A 13929-nucleotide genomic window follows, 5' to 3' on the forward strand; every position below is an offset into this window, starting at 1 on the left:
TGATGTCCGAGCATGACCCTATCCTTAGTAAAGGTAATGTATGGTAGCCATGAGGGCTGCAATTTCACCCACTTGTTTACAGATGTTATTGCCACTACAAAAGCCACTTTCAAGGATAGGTATTGTGGTGGGATAGTGGCTAATGGTTCAAAGAGTGGCCCTAGTGAGTGTGTCAAGTACGAGGTTTAGTTCTCAAGGTCTCTTCCAGTTCTAGTATTCTTTGATTCTATGATATATTTTTAGAAAGCTTGCATACAACAAATACCAATATCCCAAGCCCAAATTTTACCTTTTCCTTTTTCTCCAGTTGCAAGTAAGAGAGGTGGCAGTCCATCACCATCAGGAATAAGGCTGAATTCTTTGCTAACGCAGTTTTCAATACCACACAACATTCTGTAGTCTGAAGGACTAACAGGAGAATCATGAGTAGCTTGGTCCACTATGCCAAGGCTAGGAGATTTCTCAACTTTTGTAAACTGTTTTGCAGCAGCAGTTGGATTTGCAGCAGCAGTTGGAATTGCAGAGTCAGGACTATGCAACATCTCAGTTTGCCCTGTAGTGGGCAACTGGTCATCATCCAGAGCAACATATAAGGAACAGTGGAATTTCTCAGTTCCTGCAGTAACTGAAGTTTCATCCTTTGTTTTTAAATCAGTCACACAAATGTCATCTACAGGACCTGCAACCTATGAGAAACAAAATAGATTGATAATTAGATTTGTTATTTACTGTCCCCCAGGCAACACTAGTAGTCTCCTGTTTTAGTGTTTCAAATGCAAAAGCAGCCAAAGGGGCTATACAGTAGGGATGTTAAAACATGTTTAATCAAGAAAACATGTAACTACTGAAAATATCAGCTGTACATAGTTACACACAGAAACAGTATCAGAGGCAGCAGCATCAGGGGAGGGGAAAAGGGGGCAAGGGAGACAGCTCCCTGGGAGCTGGTGTGTGCCAGGAGCCTGCATGTAACTATGTACATGGTTACATTTTCATATCCCTATTATACATCCCTACTATGGAGAATCTCAGGGAATATTTCCCTAAAATAGAAAGTAAGACATCTCTGAAAATCACAGTACTTTTGCCTCTTTAACACATATTAGTCTCTATTATGGAACAGACAAATATCTGAGTGTAAAATAATTGGCATATTTAGTCTGCCATTTTCTTGTATTATAGTAATTCATATTAAAAATGGAGCAGCCACCATTTTAGAGTATGACACAGGTCACTGTGCAGCATTGTGAGTAAAACTAGATCTTGCAAAGCTCCCGAGTACTGGAATGTGCCATAATTTGGACCTGGAGTTCCAAAACTTCAGGCAGTTTTTATGTTTATCCAATTTACTAATAGCAGCTTACTTCAGCAATTAATAGTATTGCTCACTTCTGCTTTAGGGTTATATATATGTTGACACCCCTCTCCCCCCCCCCAAGTCAATTATGTAAACCAGTCAACGTGGGGAGATACAGGTTGAATCTCCCAAATCCGGGACTCTCTGGTTGGCAAAATCCATGCTCTGGCAGGGCTAGGAATGTTGCTGGACCAAAGAGCCCTGTGCAACGCAGGGGTTGGGAATCCCTGGCTAAGCCAGATGGCACTTGGGGAGTCCCTGGCCTGGCCTGGAACCCCCAGCAATAACAGGCCTGGAATCCCCAGCAATAACAGAGCTAGGCGGTGGCCTGGGAGCTCCCACCCAGCCCGGGGAACCCCTGACTGCAGCTGGGCAGCCCTGGCCAGGAACCCCGGGAAACCCCTGTGGCAGCTGAGCTGGGATGACCGGGTAGCCTCCATCAGGAAACCCCCAGCAGTAGTGGGGCTGGCGGAGGCGGGTGGTTAGAAATCCCCAGCAGTGCAGTGGCTGGGCAACCCCAGCTGAGGAACCCCTGGAGGCAGCAGGGCCAGCAGCAGGAACCCCAGAGAACACCCTGTGGCAGCATGACCAGCAGCAGCCAAGCACTGGGAACCCTGAGGCAACGGACAGGCAGCAAGGTGGGAAACCGTGGAGAGCCAGCTTTAGTGGGGCCAGCAGCAGGGCAGGGAGCCCCAGCAAGAGGAGCCCAAAAGCGGGGCAGCCAACAGGGGAGCACTGACCTCCCCTGGTCTGGCAAACTCCCTGGTCCAAGACAGCTCAAGTCCTAAGGGTGCTGGACCAGGGAGGTCCAACTTGTATGAAGCATTACAAAAAGGATATCAGTTTTTTTCAAATGACTGAAGTAAAGCTAAAATCCCATGACATCACCATGACATCAGCCCAGATCCATTTCCCTTCTCCCTTCTTTTTTCCATTTTATCAGTGCAGCTCTCCTGCAATTGGCAGTTTCCTTATATGCACTATATACATCCTCTTAAAGTTTCAAAGGAGACACAGTATACTGCATACTCTTATTCACGTGGTTTCTGTTGAAAGGTGGTCTCATCTACTACTTCAACCTAAAAACTGATTAGCTACCCAAAACCCTCATCAGAAAGCAGGATAAATAAAAAAGACCCTTTTTAAATAAATTAGATATTTATTTTAACCTGCATTTTTATTATTTCTTGTTAAAAATAAACCTGTTTAAAATTAGAGTGGAATAAAAATGTGTTTAAACTTCAACTTATCATAATCTCAAACAAGAAATAAATATGTTGAATTCATGAGCCTCTACCAATAACTTTGAGTTCAAGGCTGCTTTTCTATATACAGAAAGCAGAGGAAAATTAACTTTTGAGGCCAAACTTTATAAAGATGGCACAGTAAGTCATATATACCTTAAGAGCTTGATCTTTTGGGGATCCAGGGCTGTGCTAATGGATACAAGAGACGAACAAAGACATCACAAATGCTGGAATCCAATTTCTGGCTCCAGGAATTATCATCATGTATCTCATCAGGATCACCACTGAACCTACCTGTCTAGTCTCATACTCTATTTTATCATTTCACTACCTGAGTTCTGACTGGTTCAGGTTTTCAAATTCTGAATATTTATAATTCCACCCAGACTCAAGCTCAGAGGTGGGCAATAATTTCAGAAATTTTTCAAGTGGTCCTGGGCCGCCCCGGAAGGGACGGGGCCTCGGGTGAAAGGGGCAAGGCCAGGACACTTAAGTGCTTCCCCACCTACAGACCCTAATTGATCTGGGGATAGGGGCGCATGCAAAGTCTTTGCCCCATCTCAGAGAACTGCCAGCTGTTACGAACAGCTGGCAGTTCCCTCTCAGTACCCTTACCCCTGCCAGTGTGAGGAGACTTCACATGCTCTCCCCTTGCTGCCCCCAGGCTCCACAGCAGCTGGCGGTTTGACTTAAAGTGCTGAGCCCCTTGCAAGGCAAGAGCAGATTTCACAGGCTTCCCCCACCCCCAAGCCCTGACTGGCCTGGGGGCAGGAGAGCGCGTGCAAAGTCTTCTCCCACCCTGCCCCTGTCCTGCAAGGAATGTGCAGCACTTAGAAGCACCATGCCCCTTGCAAGGCGGAAGAAGACTACGTGCTCCCTCTCCACCCCCAAGTCAATCAGGAACTCTTCCCACCCTGCCATGAGCATGCAGTCCTTGCAAGGAAGGGGCAGGGCGGGAGGTGACTTTACACACTCCCCCCGTTCCCAGGCCCTGGTAAATGGAGGAAAAACAGTCATAGCTGAAGAGAAATTTAGATCTCTCTGGATAATAAGAAACATCTGTCAAATGTAAACAGTGCAACAAAGATGCAAGGCTTGGTTTTCAGAAAGAAACACTATGAATTTGAAGAGGACAACACGTACATGTCTGAATGGCATCTTTGGAACTGGTTAGTCAACTTTTTCTGTACCATTCTGACGGACTCCCTGCAATGTCTTAATATGCTAGTAAATGGAAATTTTAATTATGGGTGGATTACTTAATTTCAAAGCATGTTCATAATACAGTTGTCTTCGTTTGTTATGGGAGTATTTTTTTATTTAATTTTTACTATTACTACTGGACTACTGAATTACTTTTATTGCTCAATATAATCAAACATTCTAGGTGAAGACTTCCTGTTAAAAAGTAACATTTGTATATAAAGATGGATATAGATGACATATTTAAACATCCATCATCTGTAAAATCTGCTGGTGTCACCAGTAGGGCTGCAACTAAGTGTATGTCAGGCAGTAAACTACCTCTTAATAAAAGATTCTTTATCAACAACCGTGGATGAGGTCATTATCAGAACCAGCAAATTCCAGCAAGGATCCATAGATTAAAAAGCTATTTGGTTCATTTATGCAACACATTCCCTTTTCATCTTGTTCAAAAGAAGAACGTCATTGACACAGTTCAGTCATTACAGCCAGACTACACTCCACCCAGCAGAGCACACATTGCTGGGATGTGGTGTATGAGAAGGAAATCGAACAATGTGGCAAAAACTGATGGAAAATTCATTAATCTGAGTCTTGATAAATAGAACAATATACACAATGATCCAGTAATATCTTACAGAAAGAATTGATTTATCAGAAAATCCCTATATAGCAGACTACTTAAAAGTAGCAGTAAAAGCCATAAACTAGCTACAAATATAAGTGTGAAGAGTGTAGCTTTGTCAGACAATGCTTCAAATATAGCAGAGATGAGAGGAAATCTAGAAGATAATAAAGGAAAACTGAAACATATATGGGAGTTAAGCTAGCTAACACATCTTTTAGACAGATTTAAGTACAACTTCAGGAATAAATAAAAGTGTTCACATTGCAAAAGCCTTCTGTAAACAATCCACTCTGCTTAAACAGTACTGAGTAGAGCTGAAGAATCCAGACTATTTCTCCCAACATGTTAATGGAATTTAGTGGTTGACTATTTTCAGCTATTAATCAAGAACTAGATGTTTCTGATAAAAATCGTGAAGGAATTTGTGACAAAAACAGATGGAACAAAAGCAATTAACTACTAACTAAAGCAAAATGTAGACAATATGCTGAATATGCTAAACCCACATCCATAGCCTTGGACAATTGGCAGAAAGATTGCTACTGTATTACTGATGCTGCTAACATTTTCAAAGACTTCAAAGAGACATTGCAGAAAAAAATACCGAATGACAAAGTTAAATTTCTGCAAGTAAAGAAATGGATGATCAAACATTTACTCCGTCTCATTTTCTTGCCAATATTTTCAACACAAACTCCTACAGTAGATGCCTAACTCCCAAGAAAAGGAGACACTGCTATGGCTTGGACATCAAATAATCATCCACCAATTATGATAACCATGAGAAGTTTCAGGGCTGGAGGAGAATCAGGTTTGCTGACATGACATGTTGCTGGGTTTTTTTTTTTTTTTAAACTCACACCATTGAACTGACAGAAGTCATCGAGCACTTGGAAACAGTTTGCTTAAATGCTAAATAAACTTTTTTGTTTTGACATCAGAAGACAAATATATTTTTATTTGGACTAATTCGAAATTGAGAAATCTACTGGGAATGGAAGAAGCAGGAAAACTCATCTCAATTATGAAGAAAAATTAAGAAAAAGGGGATGAGAGTTACTAGTTTTAAAAGTCTGAAAAACAACTACTGTATAAAGCAGGAGACTGCTGTCTCATTTTTAAGAGACTTCGGTGAATGGGAATTTAAGCTTCAGTGAGTCACTTTCACTTACTGATATATATAACGTTTTTCGAAAGCTAACCTGAAATAACCTGTTTAATCCACTGACTACAATTAATCACTATTCCTTTATTAAATCATTTAATTTTAAATATGAAACCTGTTTTGACAAATAAGTTTATTAAACAAAACAACCTTAATGTTTTGGATATATAAGTTTTATACGTTGTTTTGTTTTGAATTTAATTCCATTTACCATCCTAATTACAGCTTGACACAAATAATGAGCAAAAAGTTATTTATATAGGCAATATATGATTAAACATATTTTAACACACTAAACATGTATAATTAAAAATAACTGAAAACATTAAACTAGATAATTACTTAAATAAATGTATATAGTTACAGCATACCCACTAAGGCAGCAAAAAAGAGGTATCAAATCTAGTGCAACTAAATAAAATATACTGAATTTATAACAATTCTAATGGCTCTATCAGCCAGTGACTGTGCACCTTTCTTTACAGAACTCAAGTACAAGGAAAACATTTATTAAATTTGATTATTTAAATCAATTCAACCACCCAGAAAGAAGTCAAAGCCACATAACACTGCAGTTATGAGGGTGTCATTTTAAATAGGCAAACAAAGTTGTTTGAAGACAATCAACTTTTTATTGGTGAAAAATCATGCATCAGTGTATACTTTTGAGAACATAACATATGCACCTCTGGTAAGTCAGGGCTTTCTGGACTCAAATCTAGTGAAGACCTCTTGACTCCAGATGATAGTTTTGTTGTGTCTGCAACTTCACCATTAGGCAAAATACCATCTGCAAACCAGACTCTCCTCTGTTCTCTGGGGCACAGCCCTAAAAAAATGGGTTAAAAAAAATAACACTAATTTGGTATTTACCACAGTTTTCCAGCAGCAAAAAGGGACATATAAGGTTTCTGGCTCCCCCCCCCCCCCCCCAAATTAAGTTATTACATTAAGCATGTTGGATTTAGCATGAACCACAATGATAGTTCAGAGATTTTTTTTTTTTTGAGGGCAAATGATGCTTTTTTCTGCATATATTTCTCCACATCATAGGATTGTTCTAATTTAGAAGTAGAAAACATTATTGGTCCTTAACAGCCACCGTACACACAAAACTGTTGTTCTCGCCAATCAGAGCATCGAGACAACAGGCCCTCGTGCTATACCTTGGGCACAGTAAGAGACAGTCCCTATAGTGAAAAGCTTACTATCAAATAGACAAGATAAAGGCAGTATTACTCCCTTGCTATTTTACAAATGAAGAATGAAGACAAGGAGATGGTACGACTCTCCCAAACTCACACAAGGATCCTGAGTCCATGGCAGAGCTCAGAAATGAATGTAAGTTCCCCTGAATCCTAGTCCAGTATCTTAATCATTATAGTATCTTTGTTCTCAACCCACAGTGTTCTTTGATCAACTGATTAAAGAAACCAAACTATTCTGCAAAATCATCTATGTATGTGCTGAAAGAGTACAAGCTAAATAGCTTAGAAACAGATAATAGATAGCAACCCATAAAATTACTTAACTTACCATCAACACCTGGTTGTTTCAGGACAGAGATAGGTAACAAAACAGAAGATGGAGAATTAGGGGTGCCAAGTGTCTGCGCTTCCTGCAAAGGTGGAACAGTAGAACAACATTCAAAGGAGATACTGGAATTAGGGATAGGACCAGTTGGACTCATCATCCTTTCAAATGCCTGTGCTAAAAGGAAAAAAATGCACTTAAGTTTTGAAGATCCTGCCATTTATTAAATATTTACAGCTGCCTCAAATTGTACATTAAATATTCCTGTCTGCTATTCGTCTTCAAAATGTAGACATGGACACTCATTGTACAGCCTGTTGTTTCAGCAATTACCATACAAACCATGCAATTCCTGTAACCACAACTGACTCACAACAGTAATCAAACGGAAAAGGATATTCACAGAGATAGTGAGGAAAAAAAAAGTTACTTTAAGTATGATTTAAAGAGTAATGATTTCCCAAACGAACGATATGCAGTAGTTTTTCAACTTAGACTCCACACTAGCCAACCAAATAGCAGCTCTCTAGCCTCATCAGAACTCCCATGCCTTTCCATCACGTGTACTCATAATTACTATGGCGGAGGATGAAGGAGGAAGATTGAAGTCACTGAGATGTATTAGCTAGGCAAAATTTAAATCAACATTCCAGTCATTGTCTTAGAAAGGAAAAGCTTCCTCCTGAGTGCACAGATTCATTCTTCTGTCCTAAAATAACAATTCTGATTAATTCCCCCCCCCAATTGATGGAAGTAGTAACTAAAAGTATATAAAACCACAATCACAACTTTTTACCTTTATTAATAGATGTGTAACAGTCAATACAGACTCTTGCTTCCTTTTCAGCATACTGCAGCTTGCACTTCCGATTGCAACAGACACCACAGAACACCTGAGTCAGAACAAAATTGATTTTAAACAGTTATGTGGAGATGACAGTGCCACCTATAGTTAACGCTGCCTGACACTTTTCATCATCAGACTGTTTTTAGTTACTTATATCATTACCATGCTAACATTTTTCATGCTAGGTATCTGCTTCATGCTGAAAATTTTACATTTCAGGAAAAAAAATGGTGCAGACCAGTGTTCGCTGAGCACTTGGGCAGACACCCAGGAGAGATTTAAATGTTTCCAGCTGTTTAGCAGAGCACCCACAGCCAGTAGTACGTGTTTCTACTGATGGTGCACATTTGCACCTCCCTCTGTGCACATAAAATGTATTTCACACATGGACAGAAAGAACTAGAAGGAATATTGGTATAAAGAGCTCAAAATGTGGTTGGGGGTATTTTGCCCTTTTCCCTAAATACATATTTACAACCACTTCTCAATGAGAAACCATACTTAGTCATGCTTTGAAACAGGAAATTTGAAATTCTTTTTTTTTGGGGGGGGGGGGGGGGCATTGCCTTTATGCCCAGGATGCACTTTTTACTGTTCCTATGAAACACCACCTAAACATTTGGCCAAGTTATAAATCTTTGAGAAAAATATTTTAGGTCTCATTAATATGGTCATTTCTTAAATGGAAAAAAATGTTTTTACTAAAAATGCATAAGAAACCAAAAAGTATAGAATGAGAAAAGATGTGTTTGACTTCAATATAACTTCTGAGCAGACAAGGCTGATATATAGAACTTTAGAGAAGTTAATGGTAAGCCCCAAGACTTTAAGACAGCAGGGTTTCCAGCCTTCCACTGAATAAAACTTTTATTCAGTGGCCTAGATAGTAAACTCACCTGCATTTCTTTTTTCTTTATTGGGGGGGGGGGGGGAAGAAAAGGGGTGTCATACTTTAGACTGGAGGCCTCTTGGATTGGAATAAGGATGGTGTGAACCTTCAGAGAACAACTCCATTGTCCAGAAAATTATGCTCCATACCCGCCAAAGGTTAAGTCCTACTTCCACCCTAGGTTGTGTGGCAGAATCCTTCCCCTTAATCATGGGACAAGCAGTAAGTAAGGATATTCCCTGACTACCAGTAGAAGACCTGTATACTGGTACTGTCAAGGTTCAATGTTGGCTCTGTTGAGCCTCATCTTTAAGATTCTGGGCATCAAGAGAATGGAACTGAAAGTATATTGATGATAGCTCTAATCCACAAGAAATACATCTGAGAGCTTTTGCCTGTGTGCTCTTGTCTGGTGCTCTGTCCCAACTCTAAGGTCTCTGAGTGATCCCATTTACAAAATATTGCAATGTCCTCCACTCATTTCAAGGGTCATTTGTGTTGATGCTTAATCCTGAAACCTCTTAGTGAGCTAATAGGCTTTCACATTTTCTTACTGGGCGAGTCAAACAACTTTGGGCAGATTTGGTTCTGAATATACTAAACCTAAAGTTTTCTTGTATCTGAAGACAGGAGATGGAAAATGTGCTCCTCCCTGCTTGCTGATTTAATGCATGACCATGCTGCTGTCAAGCACCTGTACTATACATAGCTATAGGAATGAGCAAAAGACTTTCACAGCTCATTACACTGCCTTGAGCGCCAGCACAATGATACGATGTCTGGACTCCAGCTGTTCCTTAGATCATATATTTGATACACAACCCAGCCAACACTGGATGCATCTAAGGCAATGATGCTAGCAGGTGAAGGGAAAACAAAAGGTCCCCCACCCTGAAAATTGTGTCTGTTTTCCTCATAATTCAACTCTTGGAGCACAGGAGAAGGGATGGTCAATTTCATCTATACATTTACTGTGTCATTATCTACCACCCAGGGTCAGATAACCAAAGATCATGGTATAGGTTGATGAGGAAACAGGCCCACTAATCAATGGAACTGCTTGGTTTGTACCAGTTTTTGCCTGGGACTGTCAAGGATGAAATTGTTGCTCACCTTGTGCAGTAACATCCGTTCTTCGAGATATGTGTCCCCGTGGGTGCTCCACTACAGGTGTCGGGCTCGTCCCGGCACCGCAAACTGGAAAATTTTTGCTAGCAGTAGCCCCCTCCGGAAGACCGCGCATGTGCAGAGCGTCCCGCGGTGTTCGCGCCTTTTCTGTGTCGCGTGGTCCGACCTGCCAGTTCCTCCTAGCCAGAACATCTGAAAGATACAAAACAGAGCTCCGAAGCAGGGAGGAGGGCGGGTCGTGGAGCACCCACGGGGACACACATTTCGAAGAACGGATGTTACTGCACAAGGTGAGTAACAATTTCTTCTTCTTCGAGTGACGTCCCCGTGGGTGCTCCACTACAGGTGAGTATGAAGCAGTCATCTAACCGCTAGTCGTGCTTCGGAAGTACTTGTGCACAGAAGAAAGAACTGCTTGAGCGACGGCTATGTCTGCTGCTTTGAGACGGTCAAGGGCATAATGTCGAGCAAACGTGGATGAAGACGACCATGTAGCTGCACGGCATATGTCCCGTAGCGGTACGTTCTTCATGAAAGCCGTGGAGGCGGCCATACTCCTAGTTGAATGTGCTGTTGGTGGACAGGGTAGAGACCTGCCCCTGAGGGTGTAGCAACGAGTGATACAGTTAACGATGTGCCGAAATACGTTGTGACGACAGTTGATGACCTTTAGAACGATTCGCCAGTGACAACAGTAATCGTGGGGACTTCCGGAAGGGACGCGTTCTGTCTAAATAGAATGCCAACGCCCTTCTGAAGTCTAATGTGTGCCAGCGGGCTTCCTCAGGTGTAGCATGTGGCTTGGGGTAGAAAGTAGGAAAGACTATAGGCTCATTGACGTGAAATGACGAATTAACCTTTGGCAGGAAAGCTGGATGACATCTCAGTGAGACTCCCTGCTGAGTGAATACTGTGTAGGGAGAATTGGCAGAGAGTGCCGCGAGCTCGGAGACTCGTCGAGCCGAGGCGATCGCAAGGAGAAAGGTAACTTTAATTGTGAGGGTCTGTAAATCACAAGTTGCAAGTGGTTCAAATGGTGGGTAGGTAAGAGTGTCCAGGACGAGGGTAAGGTCCCATGGTTGTGAGATAGGTCTATGCGGTGGGTAGAGATTCGAAATACCCTTGAGGAACTTCTTCGTGAGTGGATGAGAGAAGACGGAAAAACCCTCTATTGGAGCGTGAAAGGCCGAAATTGCTGCCAAGTGTACTCTTAGGGAAGCAGCAGCCAAGCCTTGCGAATGTAAATGAAGTACATAGTCTAGGATGCACTGAATATGTGCTTTGAGAGGATCGATGGTCTGTGATTGGCACCATGCGAAGAAGCGACGCCACTTGTAGAGGTAAGATCATTGAGTGCTGTGGCGTCTGCTCTGTACTAGTACGTCCCTGACTGCTTGGGAGCAAGTTAGCTCTAGGCCTTGGAGCCAGTTAGGAGCCAAGCCGTCAGGTGCAAACGGTCGATGTCCGGATGGAGAAGATGGCCGTTTTTCTGCGAGATCAAGTTGCTGATCCGTGGAAGTCGTCGAGGTCTGGACACCGACATCTGCATGAGTTGCGTGATCCATGTCTGGCGAGGCCAGAAGGGGGCCACCAGGATTACTGTCGGTGAGTCGGATAGTATCTTCTCTATTACTCGGGGTATCAGTGGAATTGGGGGAAAGGCGTATAAGAGATGGTATGTTCCCCACCTGAGCAGGAAGGCATCCCCCATCGATTGGGTGCCTATGCCCGCTCTTGAGCAGTAAGCGCGACATTTCTTGTTGTCGCGAGTAGCAAAGAGGTCGATCTCTGGGTAGCCCCATAGCTGGAACAGATTGCGAGCTACGGAGTGAAGGAGTTCCCATTCGTGTTGGGAATGGAAGGATCTGCTGAGTGCATCCGCAATTGTATTGGTTTTGCCAGGGAGATAGGAGGCTGTGAGTGTGACATTGTGATGAATTGCCCAGTTCCAAAGGCGCACTGATTCCGCACACAGGGTCCTGGACCTGGCTCCGCCCTGTTGATTGATGTAGTATACAGTGCATATGTTGTCCATAAGGACCTGTAGAGTGGTTCCCTGTATTTGGTGGACGAAGTGGCGACAAGCGTTGAAAACTGCCCTGAGTTCCAGGAAGTTTATGTGAAGTAGGGATTCTTGGTGGGACCATAATCCTTGGACTCAATATGCAGCATATGTGCCCCCCAGCCTACGAGGGACGCATCCGTGGTAAGTTGAATTGACGGGGATTGGATCCGGAAGGGAACACCCGCCAGAGTATTGGCCGGTTGGAGCCACCATGCGAGCGATTCCTTGACACGGCAGGGACAGGTGTGAGACTGTTGATATTGGTAATGCCCGGTTTGTAGGCTACAAGGAACCAATGTTGTAGACATCGCATGCAGAGGCGAGCGTAGGTTATGACATACATGGTGGAGGCCATGTGGCCTAACAGCTTCAGGCAGGTAAGGTATGAGACTGTCGGGGCCGTAAGCAAGATGCTTGATAGGTCCCGTATGGAGTCGGCTCTGTCTGTAGGTAGGTACGCCATAGCGGTGGTAGAGTCTAGTTTGGCTCCAATAAAAACGATGGACTGGGCAGGAATCAGAGTAGATTTTGGAAGATTGATAATTAGTCCAAGAGTCTCGAAGATACCGTTTGTAGTGGTAACTGCGGTCTCGGCCTCTTGTCTCGAAGGGGCCGTGAGGAGGTAGTCGTCGAGATAAGGAAAGATGGTGATGCGGCTCGACGGAGGTACGCAGCTAAGACTGCCATGGTCTTTGAAAACACTCTTGGGGCTGCGGATAGGCCAAAGGGGAGCACCGTGTATTGGTAATGATCGTCTCCCACGGTAAAGCGTAGAAATCTCCTGTGAGCTGGATGGATGGCAATATGGAAGTATGCGTCCTGTAAATCGAGGGACACGAACCAATCCCCTCTGTGTAGTGTTGGGATGATGGAACCCAGAGTAACCATCTTGAATCTGTGTCTTCGCAGGTGGCGGTTGAGGCCGCGAAGATTTAGGATCGGTCTCCATCCCCCTGACTTCTTCTCGGTGAGAAAGTACCGGGAATAGAACCCTCTGCCTCGGAACTCGGGAGGAACTATTTCCACCGCACCCATGGTAAGCAGGTGCATGACCTCCTGACGTAACAGGGATTCGTCAGAGGGGTCCCTGAACAGGGACAGGGATGGGGGGTTGGTGGGAGGTAAAGTGGAGAACGGAATGGTGAGCCCAGAGGTTACGATCTCCCTGACCCAACGGTCCGTGGTGATGGCGAACCAACGAAGGGAGTAAGGGTTCAGACGGCGGTGGAAAAGCTTGGTTACTCATGTTGGGGATTCCAGTAAGGGGATGGTACGCAGACCCTCGACAAGTCCGTCAAACCTGCTGCCGAGGTTGCTGCTGGTTGTGATTTTTGTTAGGCTGCTGGCGGCGGCGTTGGGGGCGCTGCCTTTGTTTATGTTGGTCGTAAGGTCTAAAGCTTTGGTTGGAATAAAAAGAAGAAGTAGAAGGGGGAGGCCTTTGTCTGTTATACGGCCACGCTCTCCTGCGCCTGAAAGGCGGAGTGTACATCCCGAGAATTCTTAACGTGGTTCGGGAGTCTTTTCCGGAGTGAAACACTTGATCCGTGTTTTGGGCAAACAGGGACGCTCGGTCGAACGGAAGGTCTTCCACCTTAGGCTGTAGATCTTTTGGCACAGAAGCCAGGTGGAGCCCAGAGTCACGTCGCATGACAATCGATGTCGCCGTAGTGCGGGAAGCTGAGTCGGCAATATCCAGAGATATCTGGAGTGCATTACAGGCCACTGTGTAACCCTCCTGCACGATGGATTTCAGTACGTCCCTTTTGGAATGAGGAAGATGTTGTATCAACGGCACCAACTTCGAGTAGTTATCGAAGTCATGGTTAGCAAGATGGGCGGAGTAGTTTGCCATCCTTAATGTGGC

General features: G+C 43.6%; 1 protein-coding gene across 4 annotated transcripts in view; it reads right to left on the reverse strand.

Annotated features, from left to right (window-relative positions):
• ZFYVE16 (zinc finger FYVE-type containing 16) overlaps positions 1 to 13929 on the reverse strand; it is an 88647-nt gene that overhangs the window by 46271 nt on the left and 28447 nt on the right. For all 4 annotated transcript variants that reach the window (XM_006124320.4, XM_075932214.1, XM_025185282.2 and 1 more), the window contains 4 exons: positions 7933 to 8029; positions 7140 to 7313; positions 6290 to 6432; positions 290 to 686 (listed from right to left, as the gene is read on the reverse strand). In XM_006124320.4, the coding sequence (XP_006124382.2) occupies positions 290 to 686; positions 6290 to 6432; positions 7140 to 7313; positions 7933 to 8029 (811 nt within the window). The remainder of the gene's footprint in view (positions 1 to 289; positions 687 to 6289; positions 6433 to 7139; positions 7314 to 7932; positions 8030 to 13929) is intronic.

This window comes from Pelodiscus sinensis, chromosome 6 (genome assembly GCF_049634645.1).
Source record: "Pelodiscus sinensis isolate JC-2024 chromosome 6, ASM4963464v1, whole genome shotgun sequence".
Taxonomy (NCBI): Eukaryota; Metazoa; Chordata; order Testudines; family Trionychidae; genus Pelodiscus; species Pelodiscus sinensis.